The following is a 25,511-nucleotide window of genomic DNA, read 5'->3' as shown; positions in this document are numbered from 1 at the left end:
TTTAAATCTTTCGTAAAACAAAATAAAGTATATAGTTAGGAGTGGTGGGTGCCAGTACTTGTTTTAAAAATATAAAACTTGTAGCATTTGTATTATGAAATGGAAAATTTAAGAAATACTCAAAAAATGATCAATGTTACCCCGGATTATGGTACTATTTTTGTAGTACTGCAAAGTACTGTGTATTGCTTTAGGTTAGAAGTTTTAAAAGCTTACAACAGCAAAGAGAATTTGTGTATGCAATGCAGGAAATACGATGCGCACTGAATAGGGAGCCGGATCCTATTCTTGGCATTTTTGATTCACTTCGGCAGTGGTGTTTTTTTGAAAGCCACAGAGCTCATACTTGGTAACTACATGCGTCGTACTGATGTGTTTCTTATTGCAAAGTTGCAGACAATTCTGCCAACAAAAACCCCCCATGCTAAAGTGAATCATGGAAGTGCTCAAATGGTTCTGCACCCTATATGTATTTTATTGCTGGTATCATTCAGGGTTTTTTTCTGGTTCTTTTAATTTTCTCATGGTACATTTATGTACTTAAGATAGGTTATTTCCGGAGTAGTGTTCTGCCCTCAAGATTTTAAAAAACTATTGTAGTGTTCCCGAAAAACACAGTCGAAGTGAAACATTTCAGTACGTTACTGACAGGCAACTATTGGATTTTGTATATATTATGACGATTGCCCGGTTCTGACTGCAAATCAACAACTGTTACACACTGTTCACATTATGAACGGATTCATTGCCACCCACTTCGGTGGTGCAGACATTCAACAGAGCGACACGATGTTTTCTCGCCAGAAGCATGAATTCCATTACGGCGATGGGGTGGTTGCGCATGTGATGGTTCATCCATCGCATCCACTTTATAGTTGGTGCTTACCATCGCCAGTCGCTGCTGGTTGGGTTCGATGGGTTTCGCTCGTACGCGATTCATTCAATAGTGCGCTTGAAGCCGTACGGTACGCATCGTCGTCGAGCTGGAGTCGTTCTCTCGAGTTGTCGTCGTGCCCTTCACTGTGTAAGGTGGTTTGGATTCTGTTAGGTGTGGAAGGTGAAGTCGTGGGGAACCGTGTCCCTTTTCTTCGTGCGGAGACAGAGACGTTTGTGGAGAATTAGATTAACCGCGAAGAAAGTCATTGCTGTCGTGCGGTCGGAGACGACATCGAGTCGAGTGTAGATTTGGGAACGTTGCAGTTGCTGTTACACAATTTACCTTCCGACGCAACGCAGCTTCTCATATTGGGTACCAAGACGTGTATCCGTTCGCGTAGCGTATTCTCCGCGTGGTGGTGCAGCGGGATTAAATTGAATTTAGAGAAATGCACCATTTGATGTGGGTGGAATAACAATTGAATTGTGCTTTTGAAGTGTTTCAATCGCGATCGTCAATTGTATGAATGGTCTCGCGGTAGTAATTGTTTGAACGACGAAGAGTAGTGACTGAATTTGGGGACCAACCCAAGCCCTACATTGGCATTAATCATCAGAACCCATTCATTCAGCTCGGCTTTGAGCGCGACAGTTATCTATATGTTCTTTGTGCTGTTGCAGGTATCGTGGAGTGGTGTGAGTTGTTACTACAAGTGGGAGAAGCATAGTTGAAAACAACTCTTTCATACAAATACCGGCGCACCTGTGTGTTGTTACGCCTAGCGTGTTCCAGTGGATTATTCACGTCTGATTATAATTATCTGGTGAAATTGCGCGACTGTTAGGCTCAGATAATCTGGGTGAACACAAAATTTTCGATCAACACCCGGCTTGATTGTTTTCTGTTGCTTTTATGCTAAAATATGGAAATTTAAAAGGCTGCAAGAGTGAGTAAGCACAGTGAGTGGTCAAGTGATTATAATCCCGCAGAATAGGCGCGCAAGGTGGTGTGGGTTTTATGCGGAATCGATAAAAGGTGTTTGTGAGAAATAAGAAACGGCGACGAAACCGAGAAGTCAAACAAGATACAAAAATACGAAACAAACAACAAGAGGCAAGCGACGGTCTCACACATATATAGCGTACCTGTGCGTTGTCTACGATCCAGCATACTTAAGCCGAGGAGACCAGCCCAGGTGTTCGACATGGCGAGCGGCGGGGTGAAGCTAAATTCTGCTTCCATAACGTTACTCTGTTGGATTACGATATTAGGTAAGGTTCAAAACTTCAAAACATGCATTATTGCATCGGCTTTGCCGATGGACAAGCGAATGATGGGCGGGAGGTGTACAATAAGTGTTCGTCTTAGCCTTTCTTCAGACTGTCTGTGCGGCAGTCTATTGGGAAGGTTTTGGTAGGGAATATGATGACAAAAAAGGTTATTTGTTTTGTCATTTTAGAAATCGGAGGATAAGTTCATTTCATTTCATGAATGGGGTTTAGAAAGTACGAAAACTTTTGTATGGCTCATCTCACTCATTATATTTAGAAACAGTTGATGTTTCCTGGGAAATGATTCTTGATTTTTCGGGGGTCCCATGTTTCCCGGAATTAATATTCAGATAAAAACCATTGCCCAATTTCCATATCATACCAGCCAATGTTCTCACTAGATCACTAGTTATATATTGATATTTATTTATTGTTTTTGCAATAAAATAGTTATAAATTGCATGCCTTTTCGAACATATGTTTTACCAATTAAGATTATCTATATAAATAAAAATGGAGTGGTGTTTGTATGTCACGAAATGGCTTGAGAACGGCTCGACGGATTAGAATGATTCTTCCATAATTATGTTCCTGAAGTGTTCTGATGTGTTTGTGTACATAAAAAGCAAAGGATATTTAACGGGAAAGTTGAAAAAACAGGAGTGAACGGAACTTCCATTTTGCACGGAGCGTTCCATGGCGTTTTTCAACAGCCTACTTGATGGCAAGACGAAGTTTGCCGGGACCACTAGTATGTAATAAAAAATAAAGGATCTTTCGAGAATCTATTTAAAAAAAATGAGTAAGCCTACCGTTTTGTCTCAAATTCCGAACAGACTCATATTCCGAACACTCGGTTTTTGTATGGCGACTAGGTTGAGATGTTTCGCTGAAATATGTCATAAAATTACTAGGAAATGACAGTGAATTGCAATTCAATTTTAACGTATTTCAATCAATTTTATACCTCGGGAGTAGTGATGATTCTCCAGCTCGAGGGCACTTAAACTAGCTCAGATAAATTTATTTGCGAAATTATGCATTCGAATACGATTTATTGGTGCTATTCGGAATTTGAATCAAGGTGTTCGGAATATGAGACAGAATGAATGCAGTGTTCGGCATTTGAGTCAAAATGTTGTTCCATACTTTTACATAAAAATAATACTAAACAAGTTTAAATAAATATTTTTATCAGTACACCCAACAGCTAATGGTTAGACTTTGCGAAGAAATAAGTTTCTCAAAGTTTTTGTCCAATGTAACAGTCACACTATTCAATGGAAAACTCTAGTTGGGTTTTATTCGTATTTTATTGATTGATTAAGTGTTGGTTATTAATTGAACTTCATTCAGTTTGTCAAGAATGAGCTCCACATGAACTTTTGATTAATGTTATAATTTTTTTTTTTGTTATAAAGCCTTGCGTTCAAAGCGAAGCCAACAGTTTTTTTTTTGAGAGACTTAAACAAATCACTCTTAAAAAAAATAACTACAAATTTACGTGAATAAAATAAAATAGACATGAAGTACGGATAATTAGAAAAAAGAAATCATCAAATTTTCTGTACTCTCACGTTTATGAGAATTTCCCGGGATGCCGGGAATTATTGGTACTTCCACCACGCTAAAAAAAGCATTCTGGAAAGCGTGATCTGTCAAAAATACACCGTGAACTACCATCGTGTTAACACGAACGTTCTCGGAACTAGGCAACGCGTTCATAAATACATAATCTAGTTCACGGTATATTTTTGATTTTTCACGTCTGCTGTTCACGGATACGAGAACGGATTTTTTTGCGTATTAAAAACTTGATTTATGAACTAAAAACACTTCTAGGATTTATGAACTGAAACACCATTCAATATAAAGTCAGAGCAATGCCACTAAATTCAGTCATAATTTGATGTCTACTCTATCTCAATTTAAAACCTTTATTTTTATTGTTGTAAACTTGTATGAAAATCATCATTTTTCTCTATCCTTGTGGTATTTAATTTCCCACTGGAACCAAGCATGCTACTCACTTTAGTGTACTATGAAAATTATCATTCATTTGGAGATTTGTTGTAAAATCGCCTTCTTCCCTTCGCATGGCATATGGTCAACACGATGCAGGTACTGCGTTAGGATTTCCTAACGAAATTCGTCAATGGATTAATCCAAGGTGTTTCCTTTGGAATTTCTCTCTTTTTAACCCATTTCTCTATAAAATTATCGAATAATACTTATTAGGTTTTTCATGAACACTTCCATGAATTCCTGAGAGAATTTCTTCAATAATTCTATTTATCTTTAAAACATTCATATTAATTTCTGCAGAAGTTGCTCCAAGTAGTTATTCATGAACTATCCTACGAATTGCTTGAAAGATTTTATGTGGAAGAAAATTCTCCACTCCCCTGGGATTTTTTATGAAAGTTCTCAATGTATTCTTTGTTTGAGATTTCTAAGGATTTGCTTGATTTTCCATCCTAGAAGTATTCCTCAAATTCCTCCAGTTTTTTTTATTACAAGAATTTCTTCAGGAATGCGTTTGAAAACTTATCAAGTAGTATTCATTCAGAGATTTCTCTTAGAATGGAATTCGTTGAGGAACTTTTCCATAGAAGGATAGTTTAATTTTATTCAATGAAGTTCTCTCGTGATTTCTCCATGAATTCTCTTGTACCGTAATCTGGTGTAACATTCATAATCAGTTTTTGGGATATTGCTTATTTTTTAAAACAAACCAGCTACCGCTCGAAACTGTATTTTGTTTCTTAAAGGATTTAAGCAAGTTTATATACATGTTTTAAGCCATTTTCTGATTTAGCTGATATAGGGTAACATTGATCATCCATGTAAACAACGTTCGGTAATATCGAAAGTGTCGTTAGTTACTTTAAGCATGGTCCCTGAAGCCGAATATAAAGACCAAGCTCTTACACTGTTCATTAAAGTATAACTGTCTCATATGGATTCACGTACCAACACCTTTCTTCATCGTAACACTCATGTATTAATATGCAATTTATTATACATATAAAAATTAACACACTTTGTTTGAAAATGTTGAGTAGGTGAAGTCCCATATTGAATAAGGAATGCATTTCAGTCTCTATGTTTCAACCCAAATAACAACTGCAAACATTGTTCTTGTTTATATGTTTTGTTGATCAACAGAAGCAAAATGAGTATTCTGCGCGGTGATTTTGATTGAATATGGTATGCAGAAATTTACTAGAAAATATGAACATTTGTATGAGAAGACAAACTTTAAACTTTGAGGGCTGTTTTCTCTATGCTTACTTATTGCATATGGGACAGTAATGCTTTTATTACTGCCCATAAAATTAATTTAAATATTGAGTTATTTTAAAATAAAAATCACTTTAAACCGCAGAATACGCCTAAAGGTAGGTAACTTCCTAAGGAAATTCTAACTTTTTAACAGAAATTCGTTAATGTTGCCGAGTTTAACAACTTTTTGAAAATGTTTACAAAGAATTTTTTTCGGCCATGCTATTTTTAGTAACAACCGCATTTTTTGGGTTAATATCGTTTAAAGAACTCATGTGAGACGTGGATCTTCATATGACGGACCTGGAATAGTGGTTAGAACACTCGCCTCTCACGCCAAGGACCGAGGATTGAATCCCATCCTTAAGATAGTCACTTTTAACATAAAAGTTATCCAGATTTTTACGCTAGCTATAAAACAACAAGAGGGGATTCGATCTTGACAATTCTTGCCTCTTAGTCTTAGTAGGCTAAAATTTTAGGTTGTTGATCGAACCTTCAAAAATGGGTAACATCCAAGTTTTGGTTTGCAATACGTTTTTCTTAAAACTTATTATCGTATTGATTATTTAATTTGATTTCTTGAGACTATCCGATGCCTGTAAAATCGAATACGCCATGCAGACCTTAACATAACAAAAAATGTCAATATTACATATTATTATCCATATCACCGCGGTCACCTAACGGTGAAGTCATGGATCCAGAGATAATCCTTATAATTGAAATTGCTGCTTATTGGGAACAGTGAAAATCTACTTAGTGAAACAAAAACATCAAGTAAATTATTTTTAGGAGGTAAACATCTGGCGTAATGAACATCTGATTGGCATAAATTGGCTGATATTTGTGTAAATTTTAATTTCCTCGCGAAGTCTACCTGTTAGCTGTTGGGTGTACCGATAATAATGTTGATATAATTAGTTTTAGTATTGTTTTTACGTTAATGTATGGAACAACATTTTGATTCAAATGCCGAACACTGTGTTCATTCTGTCTCATATCCCGAACACCTTGATTCAAATTCCGAACAGCACGAATAAATCGTATTCAAATGAATAATATCGCAAATAAGTGCTACTGGTTCTACTTGGTACTGTACCATTGAAAGAAACCATCTGATCAAAGTACCGTTTTGTCTCAAATTCCGAACAGACTCATATTCCGAACACTCGGTTTTTGTATGGCGATTTGGTTGAAATATTTCGCTGAAATATGTCACCCAATAACAAGGTAATGGCAGTCAATTGCAATTATATTTTAACGTCTCCAATATAATTTATATCGTGGGAGTAGTGATAATTCTCTAGTTTGAGACCAGTAGTACAAGCTCAAATAAATTTATTTGCGAAATTATTCATTTGGATACGATTTATTCGTGCTGTTCGGAATTTGAATCAAGGTGTTCGGAATATGAGATAGAATTACACAGTGTTCGGTATTTGAATCAAAATGTTGTTCAATTCTTTTACGTAAAAACAATATTAAATCTAATTAAATCAACATTTTTATCGTTACACCCAACAGCTAGCTGTTAGACTTTGCGAAGAAATTAAAATTTACACAAATATCAGCTAATTTATGCCAATCAGATGCATTTTAAGTCACTGTTGGCCTTAAGTGTTCGGAATATAAGTCAAAACGGTATGCTAGTAGAGCTCAAAGCTTTGAAAACAGCCGAAAACAATAGTCATCAGCAGCGTTGCCAACATTCCAGGTTTGTCTGGAATATTCCAGATTTTTGAAACCCCATTTTACAAAAATCTGGAAGATCCAGATAAAATTTGAAATGAATTTATAAGGTTTCGTAAATAATTTGTAAGGTTCTCCATGTACGACATAAACGATCCAGACTTTTGCAGACAAATTTTCAAAATCTTCCAGATTTAAAAAAAATTGACTTGCATCCCTGGTCATCAGTGTGGCATCCAAGCTATCATCGCAGCCGATCGACGATGCTTTGTAGAAATCAGTAATGTGACAGCTGCGGTAGCTTTCTGGACAACCGTAGAACGGAAAGACATCTCTAAAATTGCAATATATAAATTATATTTTAAAACATAAGAATACGCCAAACCACTCGTTGTCAACATAACTAATTTTCTTTATTACTAAGCTGGCTATGATCACGCCATATAATTAATAGTGTAGGGTCGATGTACCAATAGCCGCATAGCTAAGAACAAATATTCGTATAAAATCGAAAAATAACGCGAAAAATCTGAAAGCGTTTTATCTTGGTTTAGTAGGAAAAATATGACAACTACGAAAACTCATATGTTTGTATTTATTATCTTTTGTGCCACTAAAGGAACACATATGCCTATAGTAGCACTAGCATCACGGTGTTTGAAAAATACAAATCAAAACCGTATTTTTACAAAATTTTTATATTTTTCCTTTTAAGTGTGGATCAAAAGCTTTCGTTTGATGTAAAACAAGTTCTTAATTCATCAATAATTTCGTATAATAAAAAATAGTTTCTCTCATTAGTGCTACTATAGGAACAATAGGTTTACTATAGGCGCAAGAAAGCTTAAATTTTAAGCAAAACTAATTATTTCGATCATTTTTTTTTTGAACAAAATCAAGTTGTGTATCAATGGTACTTAGATAATTAGCTCCTGACCTTCATGTCTAAAAATATTTTGAAATGATTTATAGTGAATCGGCCGTAAAAAGCCAGAGTATTCGTAATTTGACCACTCTCATAAGAAATTAATATTATTGACCAATTTAGGAACCGAAGCACATTCCTAGGTCGAAACGCGCTCTAGGAGTCCATATTGATCAACACGATTTTTAATACGAAATTTAAGTCCGATATTTTTCATACATAAGATGGGTTGTAAGCTTTCATTTGGCGTATATGCAGTACATGCAGCACTTTGCATATATTTTGTAAGCATATTTTCTCTTAGGCTGACCAAAACCGGGGCTTCTGCACTAAATACAGTCAACTTTCGTTCGTTGCACTAAACCTGTAGCCCACTTAGTGAAAGACTTTCACTAATCGGGCTGAGTTTCAAGCTGTCAAATAACATAGAACAAAAGAAAATCAGAGCTACCAACATTGATAAATTGGGTCTTATGTCAGAAAATGACGTTTGCCTTCGTTTTAGGTGGGCTATAGCCCAACTAACGGGAGTCCAATTAAAACGTAGCCCACCTAAAGATAGTGCAACAAACGAAATTCGACTGTAGTAGTATTTTGATTCTTGAAATAAAAAGTTGTTCCGCTGTTCTATAATTTCTGGAGTAAAATCATTGCAAACCACTTTTTTAAAATCATAAATTTATCGGCTTTCAGTCAATTATGAATTCATCGGGCTGTCCATTATTTATGTAGGACATTTTTGGTTTTTTAATGTTTTCTGGAAAAGCTTTCCACCCGACATGGTTCTTGGGTCCTCACATTTGTATATTCGGCCCTGCTATGCATTAAAATTCAGCTATACCCCAAAATTAGGCAAGTTGTTCATTAAATTCTGCCTCTTTGAACAGTTGTTCACCTTCCTACATTATGGCAAGAGAATGCTATTTCTTTCCTGGTCAACCATAGTCTATACGTACTATTAACGATATAACCCTTGTCCAATATACAGAATGTGTATTTAGTTGACTTTAACTTTTTCTCAACTGTAATGGATCTTTTGTCTATCCCGATAGTAAATCAGTGACCACAATTTCCCTCTCATCTAATGAAATCAGTATGTCCACCAGTCTGTAAACACTCGTTGATTGTTTGTACGTAACACATCTTCTCTCAGATTGCACAAGCATGTTCCCAACATCCAGAAGTCCACCCAAGTACGCTGTCAAACAGCACATCATTGGTGGAGTAGTATCAAACATTGTGCACGGAACGTGAAAAAAAAACTGAAGAAATGTCGAGATCGAAATGGCAAAGTTGTTTACATAAACATTCTTTTCCCTCCCGGAACGGGCGTTGTTTTCCCACAATGTGTGCAACACAAGCGTTTCCAAATGGCACTGTAAGAAAAAAAATGCCGTAAATAAATATGAAATTTATTCGGTTGAGGTGCCAAAAGAGTTTCGCCAGTTTGTCCAAAATTTCAGCTTATCGTTTGTAGCACGAGAGCGAACATTTCAAATGTGAAATATGAGAACAATTTTTCTCTCGGTTTACACAAATTTGAAGCTAGCTTGTTAGCAATGTACGAAAACAATCTGCAAAAACACTAGCGAGACCATCATCAGCAGCCAGCAAGCAGCGCGGAGAGCAAACCGCAAAAAAAACTCTAAATGTTTCCACCGATATATGAAATGCTTTTCTGCTCGGCTTCAGCTTCTAGTTCCTTCGGTTGAATGCTTGTTATACGATCGTCTCCATTCGCAGACGAAACATATGGGGATCCTCTTGCATCATGTTGATGCTCTCGGTCGGTATAGCAAGCAAATTTTAATGGGGGACTTCAAGGGTGTAGCCATGGCCGATATCAAATTGATTCAAATTGAATTGGTTTGTAACAAAGCTCATTTTTAACTTTGCAATATATGGATTAAATCTTTAAACTTTCTTGGACTCCCCTATGCCCATTGTTATGAAATAAGGAAGGATTACATATTTCATAATAAAACAATAAAAAAAAAAATAAAAATAAAATGTTTAGAATAATTACACGTAATGGTTGCGGAGTGTCGAAAATTTTTAGCTTGTTAGAAATTTGCTAAATAATGTTTTGGAGATTGTTCGCCCTCCACCGATGAAAATCCTTGCTACGCCCATGGGGAACTCTTCGTCCAGCCCTCCCTGCCCCATTTCGTCGTAAACTCCCGAAAGGGAGAAAGCTGAACCACCATCGCTAACCGACTCTAGTGGACGCGCCGACTCTCAGTTAGTATTTAGCGGGAAGATGTGCAAACTCTTCTTGTGAGAAGTTATATTATGACTGATGGTGCTCTACAGCGGAAAAGATTATAATTTGATGACGAACTGCCACTTGAAAATGGAGAAGGTTCTAATGTGGCTGTGCTTATGTATATGCATTTCGTACGTGATTTTTGCCCACTTTAGATTCACACTTTCCGATGCACTGCAACTTGCGGAAATGGGTCATAATTTTCAACTATTTATACTATGAGAATTGAAATCACTGCAAAATCCATTGCGTTTGTTTGAACAAACGTCGTCACTGATTGTAGTGCAAAACGTCATCAAATTTCCATGCCTCTCATGATTTGTAGAACACCGAGGTCATTCCAAAAATACAACACTTCTCCAAACACATAATGATGTCAAAGTTGGGTCCACACTCGAGGGAAACTAGGAAAGTCCAACCGAAACAAGACCAACCACCCGAAAGGATGGAAGCACTTGGACAGAAATAGAAAATTCCACTGCGACTGCATCCCGTCATCGCCTTCGTCGTCGAAGTTGTCGACTTAGCAAGGGAAACAGTCAGGCGAGCGAATCGAACATGGTAACTCGAGCAGGAAAAAATGACTACCATTCAACTTTAGTAAATCTCATGGATGCTGTTCTTACATTTTTTTTATTTTGATATGTTTCAACAATTCGTAGTAAAAAAAAACACTGAACAACTTAAGGATATTTTTACAAGATGTTTTTATCAACATCATTTCAAACATTACAGTTAATCATTTTTAGACCAAAAGCTTGTTCTTAAGATAAGGTTTTGATTTTCTGACAATATGTGGATACAGACATTCTATATATTTGTTACATTTTGTGATCAATGTATTGTAAGACTTTTAATATTCCTTTCTGATCGGGTACACTAACCTTCTATCGTGACACACTAAGCAACAGTCATTTTTTTTGCTCTAAAGAATCGCCACTCTCGTAGAAGGCACTTAGAAAAAAGAATGTGACTACTCTCGTACGGTTCAACCGGATCGATTCCTATCGACCACGGTTCTACTCGATGTATCATTGGTATACACTAAGCCACGGGTCGAGTGTGGAAGTGTTTCATCTATTTTTACAACGCCACTACCAACACCATGGCCTAGGAAATGTTCCATCTGGAGGAAGGTAAACCAGTTTGGATGGTAATTCGAAGCTGTGTACCTACTGTAATAACGTCCAGGTGATTACCGTAAGGCTGACTGACTGGCTGACCCTTGCTTAGGAAGGTATGGAACAGAAAACTTCAACAGTGTCGCATAATTAGGGAACAGATTATCAGGCCTTACGCAAATTTCTCCTGCCACCGCTTCCTGTTGAATGGTGGAAAGGAATGGGTACCCGAGCAGGAACGAATAACTCGTACCTATCTATGCATACCATATATTGGTGTTATGGCGCCTTCCTTAGCCGAGTGGTTAGAGTCCGCGAGTACAAAGCAAAGCCATGCTGCAAATGTCTGGGTTCGATTTCCGGTCGGTCCAGAATCTTTTCGTAATGGCAATTTCCTTGATTTCCCTGGGCTTAGAGTATCATCATACTTGCCACACGATATACGAATGCAAAAATGGCAAACTTAGGCAAAGAAAGCTCTCAGTTGATAACTGTGTGGACGCTCATTGAACACTAAGCTGAGTAGCAGACTTTGTCCCAGTGAGGACGTAATACCAAGAAGAAAAAGGGAAAGCGGCTGTTATTCAACAATGCTCGAGTAACCAACAGGAACATCCCGATCAGAAGAAAATAGCAAACCTATATCAGGTTGTATCAGAAAATGTGGCTCAGGCGGCACGCTCCCCTACAAATGAAAGATTTGTGCCTCGCACGTCATAAACATTTCTCACCTCCTCTGATTTTCAGGCGAAAACCACATTCGGCCATACCTGATTCCACGTGCAAATAATTGAGGGATAAATGAACCAGGCGATGTTTGGTATAGACAAATATTAATTTTGAATTTGTTTATCGGCATATCAGTCTATTTTGCTCGAAGTAAGAGGGAGCATGGAGAAGAAAGCAATGAATACTAGATGGATAGGTACCGTAAGGGAACGGCGAGAGAAATTGGATTAGATGTTGAAGAGGGCATACCATATGAAACAGTATTACTTGAAACGTCACTTCCTTGTGGCTAACGTCCCCTATGGGAACGGCTTGTGTGTGTTTTGAGAATGACACTACCAAGACAGGCTGGAACAGGGCTGTCTTGGTAGTGTCATTCTCAAAACACATACAAGCCGTTCCCATAGGGGACGTTAGCCACAAGGAAGTGACGTTTCAAGTAATACTGTTTCATATGGTATGCCCTCTTCAACATCTAATCCAATTTCTCTCGCCGTTCCCTTACGGTACCTATCCATCTAGTATTCATTGCTTTCTTCTCCATGCTCCCTCTTACTTCGAGCAAAATAGACCGATATGCCGATAAACACATTCAAAATAAAATTATCACGGTCGATACCTTTGTATGTAAAATGACAAATATTAAGTCCGCAAAGTAACTCATCTTTCGATGCATTTGTGGAAAAGCCATTTTCAAGCTTTATCTGAAAATGCAATGAAAATCGTAAGCTATTAGCACTTTCTTCGTGAAAAAGCACTTTAGCTGAAAAAGCTGCATTGCGTTTTAAATTCTTTCTTTTATTTTTCGTATAATTTTTTCCTCTAGACTATCATCAACATCATCAGCTGGTGTAAAAGAGTTTGCATTCGGTAATTCTTTACTAGCATCCTATGTTTTCTCAAAATTATGCCCAGTATACTGCCCATAAACGCATAATTGTCCCATGTGAATAGAAAATCCAGCAAACATGACATGCGTTTATGGGCAGTATATACTTATGAAGAAATTGAAAACTGCATATTTGAACCACCGATAGTATTTCCCAGAGAAGCAGCCATGATAACGCTGTGGCTTTCAAAAGCTTCGATAAAACGATCAGCAATCAAAGGCGACCAAAAGCAAAAAGAAAGATATATCGAAATCAAAACACCTCACCCGATGGAAATTGTTATGAGAGTTTAGAAGATAGATAAAAGACTCCCCTTTCTCATACATACCAGCGATAATCGTCGTAGATAAAACAGAGATTCTCACAACGACTCATAGGATCGTATACTACACCAGGCATTTTAATGGAAATGTTGAATAGTTTCCTATAGGCACTAATTTTATATTCACAAAACGCGTTTGATTTGAATACATTTGGTATACGTAGTAGAAGGTATGTATATACAAACAGAATTAGCGTATTTCTCTGAAAACCATAAACTGCATGCACTCTAAGCACACGCGGTTGCAGATTAGAGAAGAAATTGCTGTTTATGATGAGACGAGTATACAAAGACAACCGTGTCTGTACTGCTACTGTACTAGTACTTACTTGATACTTGATGGGCCACAATCCGCTACGTTGAATCTTCGCCGAATGGATAATTCTTCTCCACTTGGCTCGATCCTGAGCCAATCGCTTCCAGTCGCCCTGAACGTTAAGTGCCCTTAAGTCCTCTTCAACTGCAAAAAGCCAACGTGTGCGCGGCCTACCACGAAGCCGACGGCCTCGTCCGGGTTCTCTACTGAATATTATTTTAGCTTGTCGTTCTTCCGGCATTCGTACCACGAGACCAGCCCAACGCAGCCTACCGTGTTTTATGAGCTTAATAATATCCACTTCTTTATATACATGGTACAACTCATGATTCATGCGATGCCTCCAGATGCCATTTTCTTGTTTACCGCCGAGTATGGTTCGCAGCACTTTACACTCAAAAACTCCAAACGCTTTTTGGTCGACCTCTTTTAACGTCCAGGATTCATGGTTGTATAGAACAATCGTAGGGATAAGTGCCCTATATGGCGCGAATTTTTTTTTCGTCTGCAGGCTACGGGACTTAAGCTGGTTACGGAGCCTGTAAAAAGCCCTATTCGCAGCTGCAAGACGCTCGCTTGCTCACCTCGCGGGTAACATCATTATCGCACGTCACTAAAGTACCAAGTTACACAAATTCTCCCACTAATTCCAATTTTTCACCACCCCGCAACATTTCACTACCAACATCACGATTGGAACCACGCTGTCTACCAGCAATTATGTACTTAGTTTTGCTGGTGTTGACGGTAAGTCCAATCCTCGCTGTCTCCATTTTAAAAGGCACGAATGCCTCTTCTACAGCTTGACGATCAATTCCGTTTATATCGATATCGTCCGCCAAACCCAGGAGTATATGCGACCGGGTGACGATGGTACCGCTTCTTTGCACACCCGCTCTCCTCATAGCTCTTTCGAGAGCAATGTTGAACAAAAGGTTCGAAAGCGCATCTCCTTGCTTCAATCCATCTAAGGTTACGAAGGAGGCTGAAGTCTCATCTGCAACCCGCACACTTGATTTCGATCCATCCAACGTTGCACGAATCAGTCTAATCAGTTTTGCCGGAAAACCGTGTTCTTCAATTATCTGCCATAACTCATTTCTCTTTACTGAATCGTACGCCGCCTTAGCTGGCGATCCTGGTCATCATTTGACCCGTGGAAGCGTGAGGAAGGGACTTGTGAGGACCAGTGCTATATTGGACGCTCCTTTCTAGCTGTCGGCTCACCATTTCACTGTACTAGTACCTCATCTTTAACTCTCCTGATAAATAAAAACACGATTTAACCTAAAATGGGCTACAACATGTCATGCTAAATTAAGGACTATTTTTCAGAATATTTCAAACTACACAGTCAAAATTACTGCACATCACTACAATCGCACTGTGATTGTACAGTACGTCACGTATTCGAATGGCAGCCACGCATTATAAGACGATAAAACCGATAAATTATTCAATTAAATGGGCCATCGCCAAAGGACGTCCACTACCCATGAACACTACACTACCAGAATAAAATAGTAAGCGAAAAGCAATCACATTCCAGAATGAGCTACCTAAACTTATGTTTGACTTGCTATTATATGGAGAACACCATAATTTACTATCATAAAAGAATTGCTCATTCCTAAGATATTGGGGGCTAGGACTATATCTTATATAGATATAGCCTAGTAACCTATCAGGTTGAATGATTCTTCGCAACATTTGTTATTGTTTGAACTCAGAATTTCCCTTCTATTAGTTTTTGTTCGTGAAGACCGTTTTCTTCTAGATATTTGGACCACCGTTCAATGCTAAAATTCTGGATTGGACAGTATTTTGTTGAAAAAGTAAGTGTTATGTGCTATGTGGTTGGATAATGGAACAGTTCAATTCATGCTGACTTTTTTTAGATACTCAAAACCCTGGTCGGTTTATCGATGGTCATTATGGTGAAGATGCATCGAAGCCAAACCTTAAATTACTATACTGGAAAATAAAAGCGCTACCGTGCTGCATCAATATCCGGACGCTTAAGAGGCACCAAATATTCCAGCTCAATGTTCACTACCTTTTTTGCTCATATGATTAAAAAGTGATTTTCATACAATTAGTTTAGGCTCATATCTTCATTAAAACGAAGAATATTCCAGTAGAAAATAACAGAATAATATGTAAATCGTGAAAATAATGTAGCACGTCTTGTCCTTAAATCCGGATACATGAATCAATATGCCGGACACTAATGAATCGAAATCCGGACATATTAATTTAAATTGATCATCTTTATATAAAATGCATTGAAATCAACTTGAAAATGGTTATTTCGGTAATGTTATACATACGTTTGCTTTGTAATATAATGCAATGAACAATTTATACCTTGTTTGTTGTTCGATACTAAGGATATGTTGCAGCGCCACTGAAAGAATCGTGATTTTAGGCAATTTTTTCTACGCAAATTAATTGCCCTCTCTTCGATTGTATTGATAGCCACCGTAGTTTTCAGTTTTTTTTTCAAATGAGCTTCACAAATAGTACTTTATACAGCAAATATATTGCAATATCAATTTAAGTCCGGCCAGAGATCCACTGGCTCACAAACCCGGACAGCGTCTTCTTGCTTTTGAATTAGTTTATATTTACGCCAAATCACTTTTTTTTCTACAATGTAGTTTACAATCTATCGTCATATTCACTATGTTGAACTGAACAAGCAGTAAAACTTATATTTATCCCCAATTTGCGAATGAACCAAATCTGAAAAAGTTTATCGGACACTTCACAACGAGAACTTGAACGACGCAGGGAAAAGAATTTTAGACTCGATTATCCGGAATTTGTTTTTTGATGTTCTTGTTTTTCATTTTTTTTTTGCATAAATCTGAGATAAATTGGTATTGCAATACACAATATGAATGGTTTTGCAGCTTTGAACGTATATAAGAGAAGGAGAGTTTGAAAAAGTGTTTTTTATGTAAACTGGTCGATTTTTTTTCATGTTAAGACCCCTACTGTTCCAGGAAATAATGTCTGGCTACGCCACCGCATCATATAAATAAAACAACAAAAAGAGATAATATTTATGATCTTATATCGAAAATTTAATTTTTTTCTCAGTGATTCGATTAACAGTTTACTCAATATAGTAAAACATTTCAGATAATCAATATACACAGCGATTTACACTGTTAAGTGAATACCCTCATTGTTTTTTTTTTTTTTTTGCTATAAATAATGATCAAGAGTGGAGATTCCTCTAGAATTTGCAGAGCTTGATTTTCATTAAATACTATTTGAAGAACATGGCTTGCTGTTAATTTGTTATCAAATACTTACTCAATATCGTATTCAGCTACCTTTGAAACGATTTATAACGTTTTGTTATGCACTCAGTATCACAATTATTCAATTTGTTATTGTAGAGGCGTTATTCATTCATGGTATTAAATGTAGGTATTAAAAGATAAAAGAAAAACCAAAATGCTGAAAATATTACTGTTGCGGCCAGGATGTCTTTCCCTACGTTGTGTTTAACTTGATGATGAACCGACAATGAATCAAACACACTACTTTCAATACACGCGATTCTGTTTTTGCACGTTTTTTTTTACACGGCCGTGTAAAAAGGTTTCCATTCATTTGTTTTCCCCAAAACCCTATTTTTGCATGAAACGTCGAGAAATGGTGTTACTTTTTTGCATTCGTTCCCCACCGAGTAGGTACGCTGCCTCTCGGTGGCAATAAAGTTATTGTTCGAAATTCTGTTCGTTGTGTGCAGGGTAACTAGCAGTTCAAATTATAAATGAACCCCGATGGTTTGCATGGGGTACCGTTCAAATTGGCGGTAGTGCACGGTATTAACTTTATCTTTTGATTACTAGAAACGCTAAGTATGTGATCAATATTATGCATAGTGTGCGATTATTACTGAAACTTATTTGGAACCTGATTCCAAACTCAAGAGAAATCCAAACATTTTTGTTTGCCGTAATAATCGACTGGATGGGGCATGTAGGGGAGTTGCAATCATCATTCATAGTCGTATAAAACATCAACTGTTTCGTCATTTGAAACTAAAGTTTTTGAAACTTTAGGTGTTTCAGTTGAAACACAGCTTATATTTACACTTACATAGCTGCCTATTTGCCTTTTCAATGCTCTGGACAACAAGTCAATTTGCTCCAAATTGACTTGCGAAAATTGACTCGCAATAAGTCTAAATTTTTTGTCATTGGTTACCTTAATGCCAAACATCGGTCATGGAATAATTCCAACGTCAGAATTTTATTTGATGAGTACTCTTCAGGATATTTCTCAATTCAATACCCTGATAGCCCTACATGTTTTTCCTCTTCTAGAAATCCATCTACGATTGATTTGGTCATAACCGACTCTAGTCATCTAGTCAATTAGTTACTCATGCTGATTTTGATTCCGATTATATCCCTGATACATTTCAAATATCCCATGAAGCGATTCTCAGTCCAATCAGTTCAACTTTTAATTATTTTCGAGCCGACTGGAATATATATGAAACGTATATTGATTCTAATCCTGATGTTAACATTTCTTTACAAACAAAACTTGATATTGACAATGCTCTTGAAACTTTAACAAATTCCATTGTTGAAGCCAGGATTATTGCAATTCCAAAATGTGAAATTTGAATCCAAGATTATAGACGATGATTTTGAACTCTTGATCCGCCTTAAAAACGTGAGGAGAAGGCAATTGCAACACACTCGATCTTGCTGTGAAAATTATATGGCAGGATCTGCAGAAAGAAATTAAAAACCGATTTACTCAAATAAGAATCAAAAATTTTGAAAACAAAATTTCTCAATTGGACACTGGCTCTAAGCCCTTTTGGAAAACACCTAAAACTTGGAAAAAAAACCTCAGAAGCCAATAGCAGCATTTACAAGGAAACCAAATTATTCCTAACTAATTGGGAAAAAGCTCAAAAACTTGCTATGCAGTTTAAAGGGGCGCACAATTTTAATTTAGGACTTACTAGTCCAATTGAAAATCAAGTTACTCAGGATTTCGAAAACATTCTCAAAAACGATTTCGAAAATACCTTGGAGACTGATTTGGAAGAAGTGAGAACTATAAAAAAAAACATAAATCTGAGAGCATCGGTGATGAAAGATTTTTTTACATCCTCATCAAGAAACTTTCAGACAGTAGCTTATCATTGTTGGTTGATATATTTAACAAATGTTTTCAGTTGGCATATTTTCCTGACAAATGGAAAATGCCAAGATTGTACCAATTCTAAATCCGGACTAAAATCCTGCAGAAGCTTCTAGCTTTCGCCCAATAAGATTGTTTTCTCCCATCAGTGAACTTTTTGAAAAGGTCATTTTGAGCAGAATGATGGTCCACACCAAACAAAATTAAATTTTTGCCTATAAACAGCTCGGATTCCGCCATGGACATTCGACCACTCATCAACTTTTAAGTGTAACAAATTTGACTCGTTCCAACAAATCTGAAGGCTATTCTACTGGTCTTGCTCTTCTGGACATTGAAAAAGTATTCGACAGTGTTTTTCATGCCAATTGTAAAATAAAAAATAAAAAAACTAATTTTGCTACATAGATTGGCAGAATTCTCCAAAGTTATCTGTCAAATCGTACAATGCAGATTAATTATCAGAACTCCTGTAAGAGCTGATGTTCCTCAAGGCAGCATTTTGGGACCAATATTATACAATACATCTGACTTACCTGAGTTACCTCATGCTAGATGACCTGAGGGCTCATGCTAGATAAGAATTTAACAACCAAATGAAACAAATATGTAAAATGTCTATATACTTATTAATAGAAAATCAAAACTTTGTCTTAAGAACAAGCTTCTGATTATCAAACTAATTTTTAGGCCATGCTGTATGCTGTATCAATATGGACTAGGCGTTGTATACTAGGAAGAAAGCTCTGCAGAGGATTCAAAATAAAGTTTGAAAATGATCCTGAAGCTTCATCCCTGCTATAATACTAATGAGTTACATAGAATATCCAATATTGGAGCATTGAAAGCAATGAATACAATTATTAAGAATATTACAATCTTTGCAATCTTCTATTTCCATGATAATTGCGTTATATATTTAGGGTAAGTTAGGTTAAGTTAATTGGAAGTTTTTTTTTCTCTCATAAGCAGGCGAAATCAACACACCTGTACAAATTCTGAACTGCTACGGCAAATGAAATGTAATATGTTGTTAACAAAATATTAGTAAATGCTTATTTTAGTTTTACCAAATTAGGTTAATAGTGTTTACTAACACAGAACACCTAGATATATGAAATGAATGTATTGCATGGAAAATTCCATGCAAAGTAGGCCAAAATCGTATGAATGGGTCGACAATTAGTTTTAGGTCAAAAATTGGTGCTCTTCCCCTAAAAAATTAAAAAAGAATAAAGAAATGTAACCGAATGGAGTGTGGCTCAATTGGTAAAGCAATTTCTCGATAACATTTGAAATGCAACTCATAAACAGTTCACAGTGCAACTCATAAACAGTCCACAGTTAAGTTGTATGAAATAAAAATCTTCAAATCCAACAATCTGGGTATACCAGAACACACGTTGTAATTAAAACATAGATTTAGAAATGCTTATTGGTCATTCCTTGCCTCGCTACACCAGTGATCTGAGAAGCCTATGTGCAAGAGCAAGCGGCATTTGACTTTCAAAAGCCAGTAGCGAGATTCTCAATCACATGAATCATCTACAAACGTTCTACGCTAGTTGTGTGCTTTCTACCTTGTGCAGTGCCCTTTCAGTGTGGCATAATTTCTCGTTGAGCTTTTGAATAAGTAACGACCGAGTGCATCAGAGATGAAACGAAGTCAGCGCAGCAAGCATCACAAGAGTGTTTGAACTATGGATGAAAACTTGTCTGTTGTAACTTTTGTGAAGCTTTACCTCCTCTTATGTGGTGTTCCATAATATAGTTTTTGTGCGAGACAAATCAACCTTTTTGAGTAAGAGGATAAAATTCTTTCTTTTTTCTCTGTGTTCAGTTGTTTCAATACTACTTTGAATGGTAACTGACTTTATCTGACTCTAAGTTTTTCAGTTGTTTGTGGTACTAAGAGGCCCATTAAGTTGTAGCGATGAACGCGCAGCTACTCACTAAGACTATGTTGAAGGTCGTGGGTTCGAATCGCGCTGGTCGATGATCTTTTCGGATCTCCCAGAGCATAGAGTATACTCGTGCTTGCCACATAAGAACCATGGGACGGGCCTGGTGTAGGGGTTAGAACACACGCCTCTCACGCCGAGGACCTGGGATCGAATCCCATCCCCGACATAGTCATTTATAACGTAAGAGTTATAGTGACGACTTCCATCGGAAGGGAAGTAAAGCCGTTGGTCCCGAGATGAACTAGCCCAGGGTTAAAAATCTCGTTAATAAAGATAAAAAAAAAAACATAAGAACCAGATGCAAAAGTAACGGAATCTCTCTATTTATAACTAGAGGGAGTTAAGCAAAGAAACACACTCTGTTCCAGTTGGGACGTAACGCCACAGAGAAAATAATAATAGAAGTGGTATTCGAACCGTATGTACTATTATGAATCCATTTGCATCCAGTTTTCGCACCACCACAGCTTATTAATGCACCACAGGAACATTCGAAATTCAATCCTTCTTCAGTCTGTTTACACTGAAGTTGAGCATCATTTGTAACGCTTGCATAAAACATGACCCTTTGCCCATTCTCAGGATGAAACGGAAGTCAACAGGATCAGTTTGACTGCTACAGTGCTACCTATACCCCATTTAGAAATCATAACTAATTGTACACAGGAGAGAGTGAAGTGAGCAGAAACTTTTGCTTTTCCTGTCAGGAAGCGAGTTACGGTTTCCTCTTTGTTTTTCCTGTGCCGTGCCTTCAGGTGGTAAATCTGTGCTCGGCAAGAGGTTAACCTGAGGATAAAAGCTTTTTTCAGTGTTCATTATCGTCCGTTCTGCATCTCGTTTTTGTTCCCTTTTCACGCTGCTGCAGCAAGTAATGGGTTATTCATGATGATAGACCGGCGTTCTGAATGTAATCTACATGACTTTTGTCACCTTGGTCATCGTTTTGATGCCTTTGTATGATAGGGTGAGAGTCTATTCAGACTTTGAAAACAGATTGTCATACCATTTTTTAGAGCTATTTGATGCCACAAACATTCTGGATATTTGGGTCAGATACCGATGCTATCGATGAATTTTAAATACAGGTCTTAGAGAACAAATCTACGACCACATTAGAGGGGAGCTAAATATACAACTAGTAGACAGAGGAAAGATCAAACCCTTTGCATCAGCTAGTGGATTTGATTGGCACATAGCACTTGGGGTTTAGCCTTAGCCTCGTAGTCACGTCCGTGACTGCGAACCAAAGACATAAGTACTGAAGATGTCGAGTTACATATGAATCCAGGACGGTGAAGAATCTTTCCGAATGTATTTTTTCGACTTTCCTTAACATTATACATTGTTCAGTGCGTTACGTCCCAAAAGGGAAAGATCCTGCTCTCAGCTCAGTATTTTAGAAATTTCACAGCTATAAATTGAGAGTGGCTTTTGCCAACAAACGAAACTCTCCTTTTTTTGTATCGTACGAATCTTTGCCTTAAAAAACATTGAGCGTTAGCCAACAACTGGAGCCAATCTGACCATCTGTCAACCAATCAGGGCCCTTCCAACTATATTTCAGTTTAATCCGCTAGAAATTTACATGAATCAGCTACAAAATAAACCCAGCCAAGCTCAACAGTCAGTCGGCCGAGAAGACGCTCCGCATTATTGACTGTGCTTTTAATCACTTCTCGATGAAACCGCCGACCATCGAAGCAATTTTACAACACATTCATCTAAGGTTTAACTTGTTCATCTCTTATCACCCTATTGCTATTATGGCATGACAGAGCTCAGGCGTGTAGTTATCGGTCAAGAGGTCTAAGCGTTTCTACATTGAGCCCCTTTTTGTTTAGCTCCAGCTTCTTCTGGAAACCGTAGCATACCCGACTTTCGAAAATGCGCCTCAGTATTTAAGGTGATTATAAAACGAAGCCAAACTTTGAATTTTCAAATGCACAAGACTGACAACAGTTCGCGTTGAAAATCAATCAAATTACTTGCTAGCTGGTGATGACCAATGGGATAAATTTTAAACGCGGAGCGCTGTTTGGTTCTCAAGTCTTGTGCTCTTGAAAATTTGTGATGTGGCTTCGTTCTATAATCACCTTACATATTTTATTATCAGTCGTCTGTCGTAAACCTCGCGAAGCAAACAAAATAATTGGATCTCTTAAAATCGTTCCTCGGGTGTCTTCTTATGCAGTGTTGAACAATAGGCCACCTTGTGGTTGTATCCCACGTAAACCAAATAAATTGGGGCAGTGATTCTCAACCTTTTTGAGATTGAGCTTCTTTCGAGTCGCTACAAACATCCTGTGGACTCTTGAAACTGTATCATTTTGAAATCACAGCTCATGGATACGAAAAGCGCGATAAATTCAATATGAAAATTCAAATGAAAATAAAGTTTAATTTAGGTACTAAAATTAGAATTCTCTCGTCTTCATCTTCAATCCATTTTGGAGTAAACGGAAGCCAACGTCCGGGACTCGAAGCGTTTAGGCAATTGAAAATCATGAATTAATAACTTTGTTTGCTTATCCACCATATTGAATTCGTAACACTAACGCTGTTTTATTTTGTACAACACAGTTAGAGAGACCTCGCTTTTAGTACACAGTATCAGCGCGTTTTCTAACAGTGGTCAACCGCATGACAACCGGAGAGTTCAACAACGTTCAACAATAATTCTGCAAACTAAAGATATGTTATCTGGTTTCCTAGACCCCAATCTTGGATTCCAAAATCCAATCCAATATCTAATTGAAAACAATGTTCTGTCTGAACAAACTGAACATAGATATAAAACAATCATTATGTTCAAGATTTTTATATACATACAAGCATGTAGAGGGTCAATCGAATATTATTGCGACACTTAAAATCAGTAGTTCTCAACCTTTTTCAAACTACGTCCTCCTGAAACTTTTAAAAATATCCTGCGAACCCGTAACAATACAAGTACAATAAATTGACGCTTATATTGAGCTGTTCGGTATGTTTGACGAGCGCTTAACCAACTTAGCCTCCGAGCCACTTGGTGACTCAATAACTTAGAAGGCTACATGTTTCGAATTCAAATCCCCACAGATCACGCAGACCCTTTTCATAACGCATATCCATCGAACTCATGTATACTACACATAACTGTATTGTGGAAGAGTAAAGATGCGGGAAGGCTATCAATTAAAAACTTGTAACCTTATAAGTTATTGGGTCACCAAGTGGCACGGTAGCTTAGATGGTAAAGCGCTCGTCTAGCATACATGAGTCCAGGGTTCAAATCCCTGCCGAGCACTTGGATTTTTTTTCATAATTCCACTAATATTTTATCCATCTTTACCATCTTTATCTGGTTGAAAATCACTTGTAACCCATGGAAATCGCCATCTTGGATTCTAAAATGGCGTCGAACATCTATTTTTGCAATTTCTCATCGTAATAGGCTGTTTTTCATCACGTCAATCTATCATGAAACGGCCTACTTTCCTGCACTGAAGTATACAGTGCAGGAATAGTCATTACCTAACTGAAACCAGTGCTGTAATGATTCATTACGCAACGCTTTCTCATTACGCAACTGTTTTGAGTTGCGTAATGAATAATTACACAACAATTTCTCAGAAATTGTAAATTGTTAGTGCATGCATTCCTATATAATTTATGATACTATCGTGTGGTCTTCTACGAAATTGCAAAAAATGTTGTACGTAACTCGTTGCAGAACTCGATTTTAACAGCACTCGTCGTAATTATCCTACTCGGCAAGCCTCGTAGGATAAATTTACGACTCGTGCTGTAAAAATCATCATTCTGCAACTTGTTCCGTAAACTACTATTGTGGTACCCGTTCCAAAAATACACATATTTCATGGGTTTGAAGTGATTTTTACAAAACTGTCTCGCGTTCTAAATTATTACTTAGGTTTGAAGTGATTTTCATCAATCGGAAGTCGCCATCTTGGATTCTTAAATAGCGTCGGACATCGATTTCTGTCATTTTCTCGACGATTCCGTTACAAAAATACCCATATTGCGTGGGATTCGAGCGATTCTCACGAACCGCAATTTACGCGCCACTATCTCATCTTTGTGCTGTGGTAAAATTCTGCTCTTTACGCGCATTTTGCGAGTTGATGGCAGCCCGGGCTGCTTTGGGTTGCTAAAATCCGTTGAAGTTATCTCCTGGAATATTCCGTTGACCGAGTTAGAAATCTGTCAAATACGTCTTAAAAATTTTCTCAGAATTGAAAATCTTATACAGATATCACTTCAAATGCTTCTCAGATGATAGAAATTTGCGAGTAAGCTGATAACTTTTACAAGACAAGACTTTTTGCAATAAGTGCAAAAAAAAAAAAACTTCGAATTTCGTCTAGTTGTGTTTGTCAATGAACCCAGCAGTTTTTCAAATATTTCGCCAGAAAATATCATCTTAAAAGGATGGAGTTAAAAGTAGGCCGGAAATATCCTGTAAATATCTTCAAAACATAATCTTAGTAATAATATCTGGCAGCAAACCTTCAATTAACAAAATTTTCCTGAAGTTTCTATAGGCTTTCTTAAATTTCTTAATAATGTTTTTCAAATTACCTACATAATTCTAAAGCCAGAAAATGTTTTAGCAATTCTTTTCAACATGTCTCCAGGAAGGTTTTCTACGTATCCAGTTGTTCATTAC

The 25,511-nt window shown here is 37.2% G+C and overlaps 1 protein-coding gene across 4 annotated transcripts in view; it reads left to right on the top strand.

Annotated features, from left to right (window-relative positions):
* The first annotated feature begins 939 nt into the window (after nt 1-939).
* Nucleotides 940-25,511, top strand: part of LOC5571586 (fasciclin-2) — a 354,102-nt gene continuing 329,530 nt past the window's right edge. Inside the window, exons 1-2 of one of the 4 annotated variants that reach the window (XM_021848465.1) lie at nt 940-1,029; nt 1,558-2,148. In XM_021848465.1, the coding sequence (XP_021704157.1) occupies nt 2,082-2,148 (67 nt within the window). In that variant the 5' untranslated portion in view covers nt 940-1,029; nt 1,558-2,081. Of the gene's footprint in view, nt 1,058-1,557; nt 2,149-25,511 lie in introns of all 4 variants that reach the window. The other 3 variants (XM_021848463.1, XM_021848462.1, XM_021848464.1) reach the window with 3 other exon arrangements.

Source organism: Aedes aegypti, chromosome 3, assembly GCF_002204515.2.
Source record: "Aedes aegypti strain LVP_AGWG chromosome 3, AaegL5.0 Primary Assembly, whole genome shotgun sequence".
Taxonomy (NCBI): Eukaryota; Metazoa; Arthropoda; class Insecta; order Diptera; family Culicidae; genus Aedes; species Aedes aegypti.
This window is presented reverse-complemented; position numbering and strand designations above follow the sequence as displayed.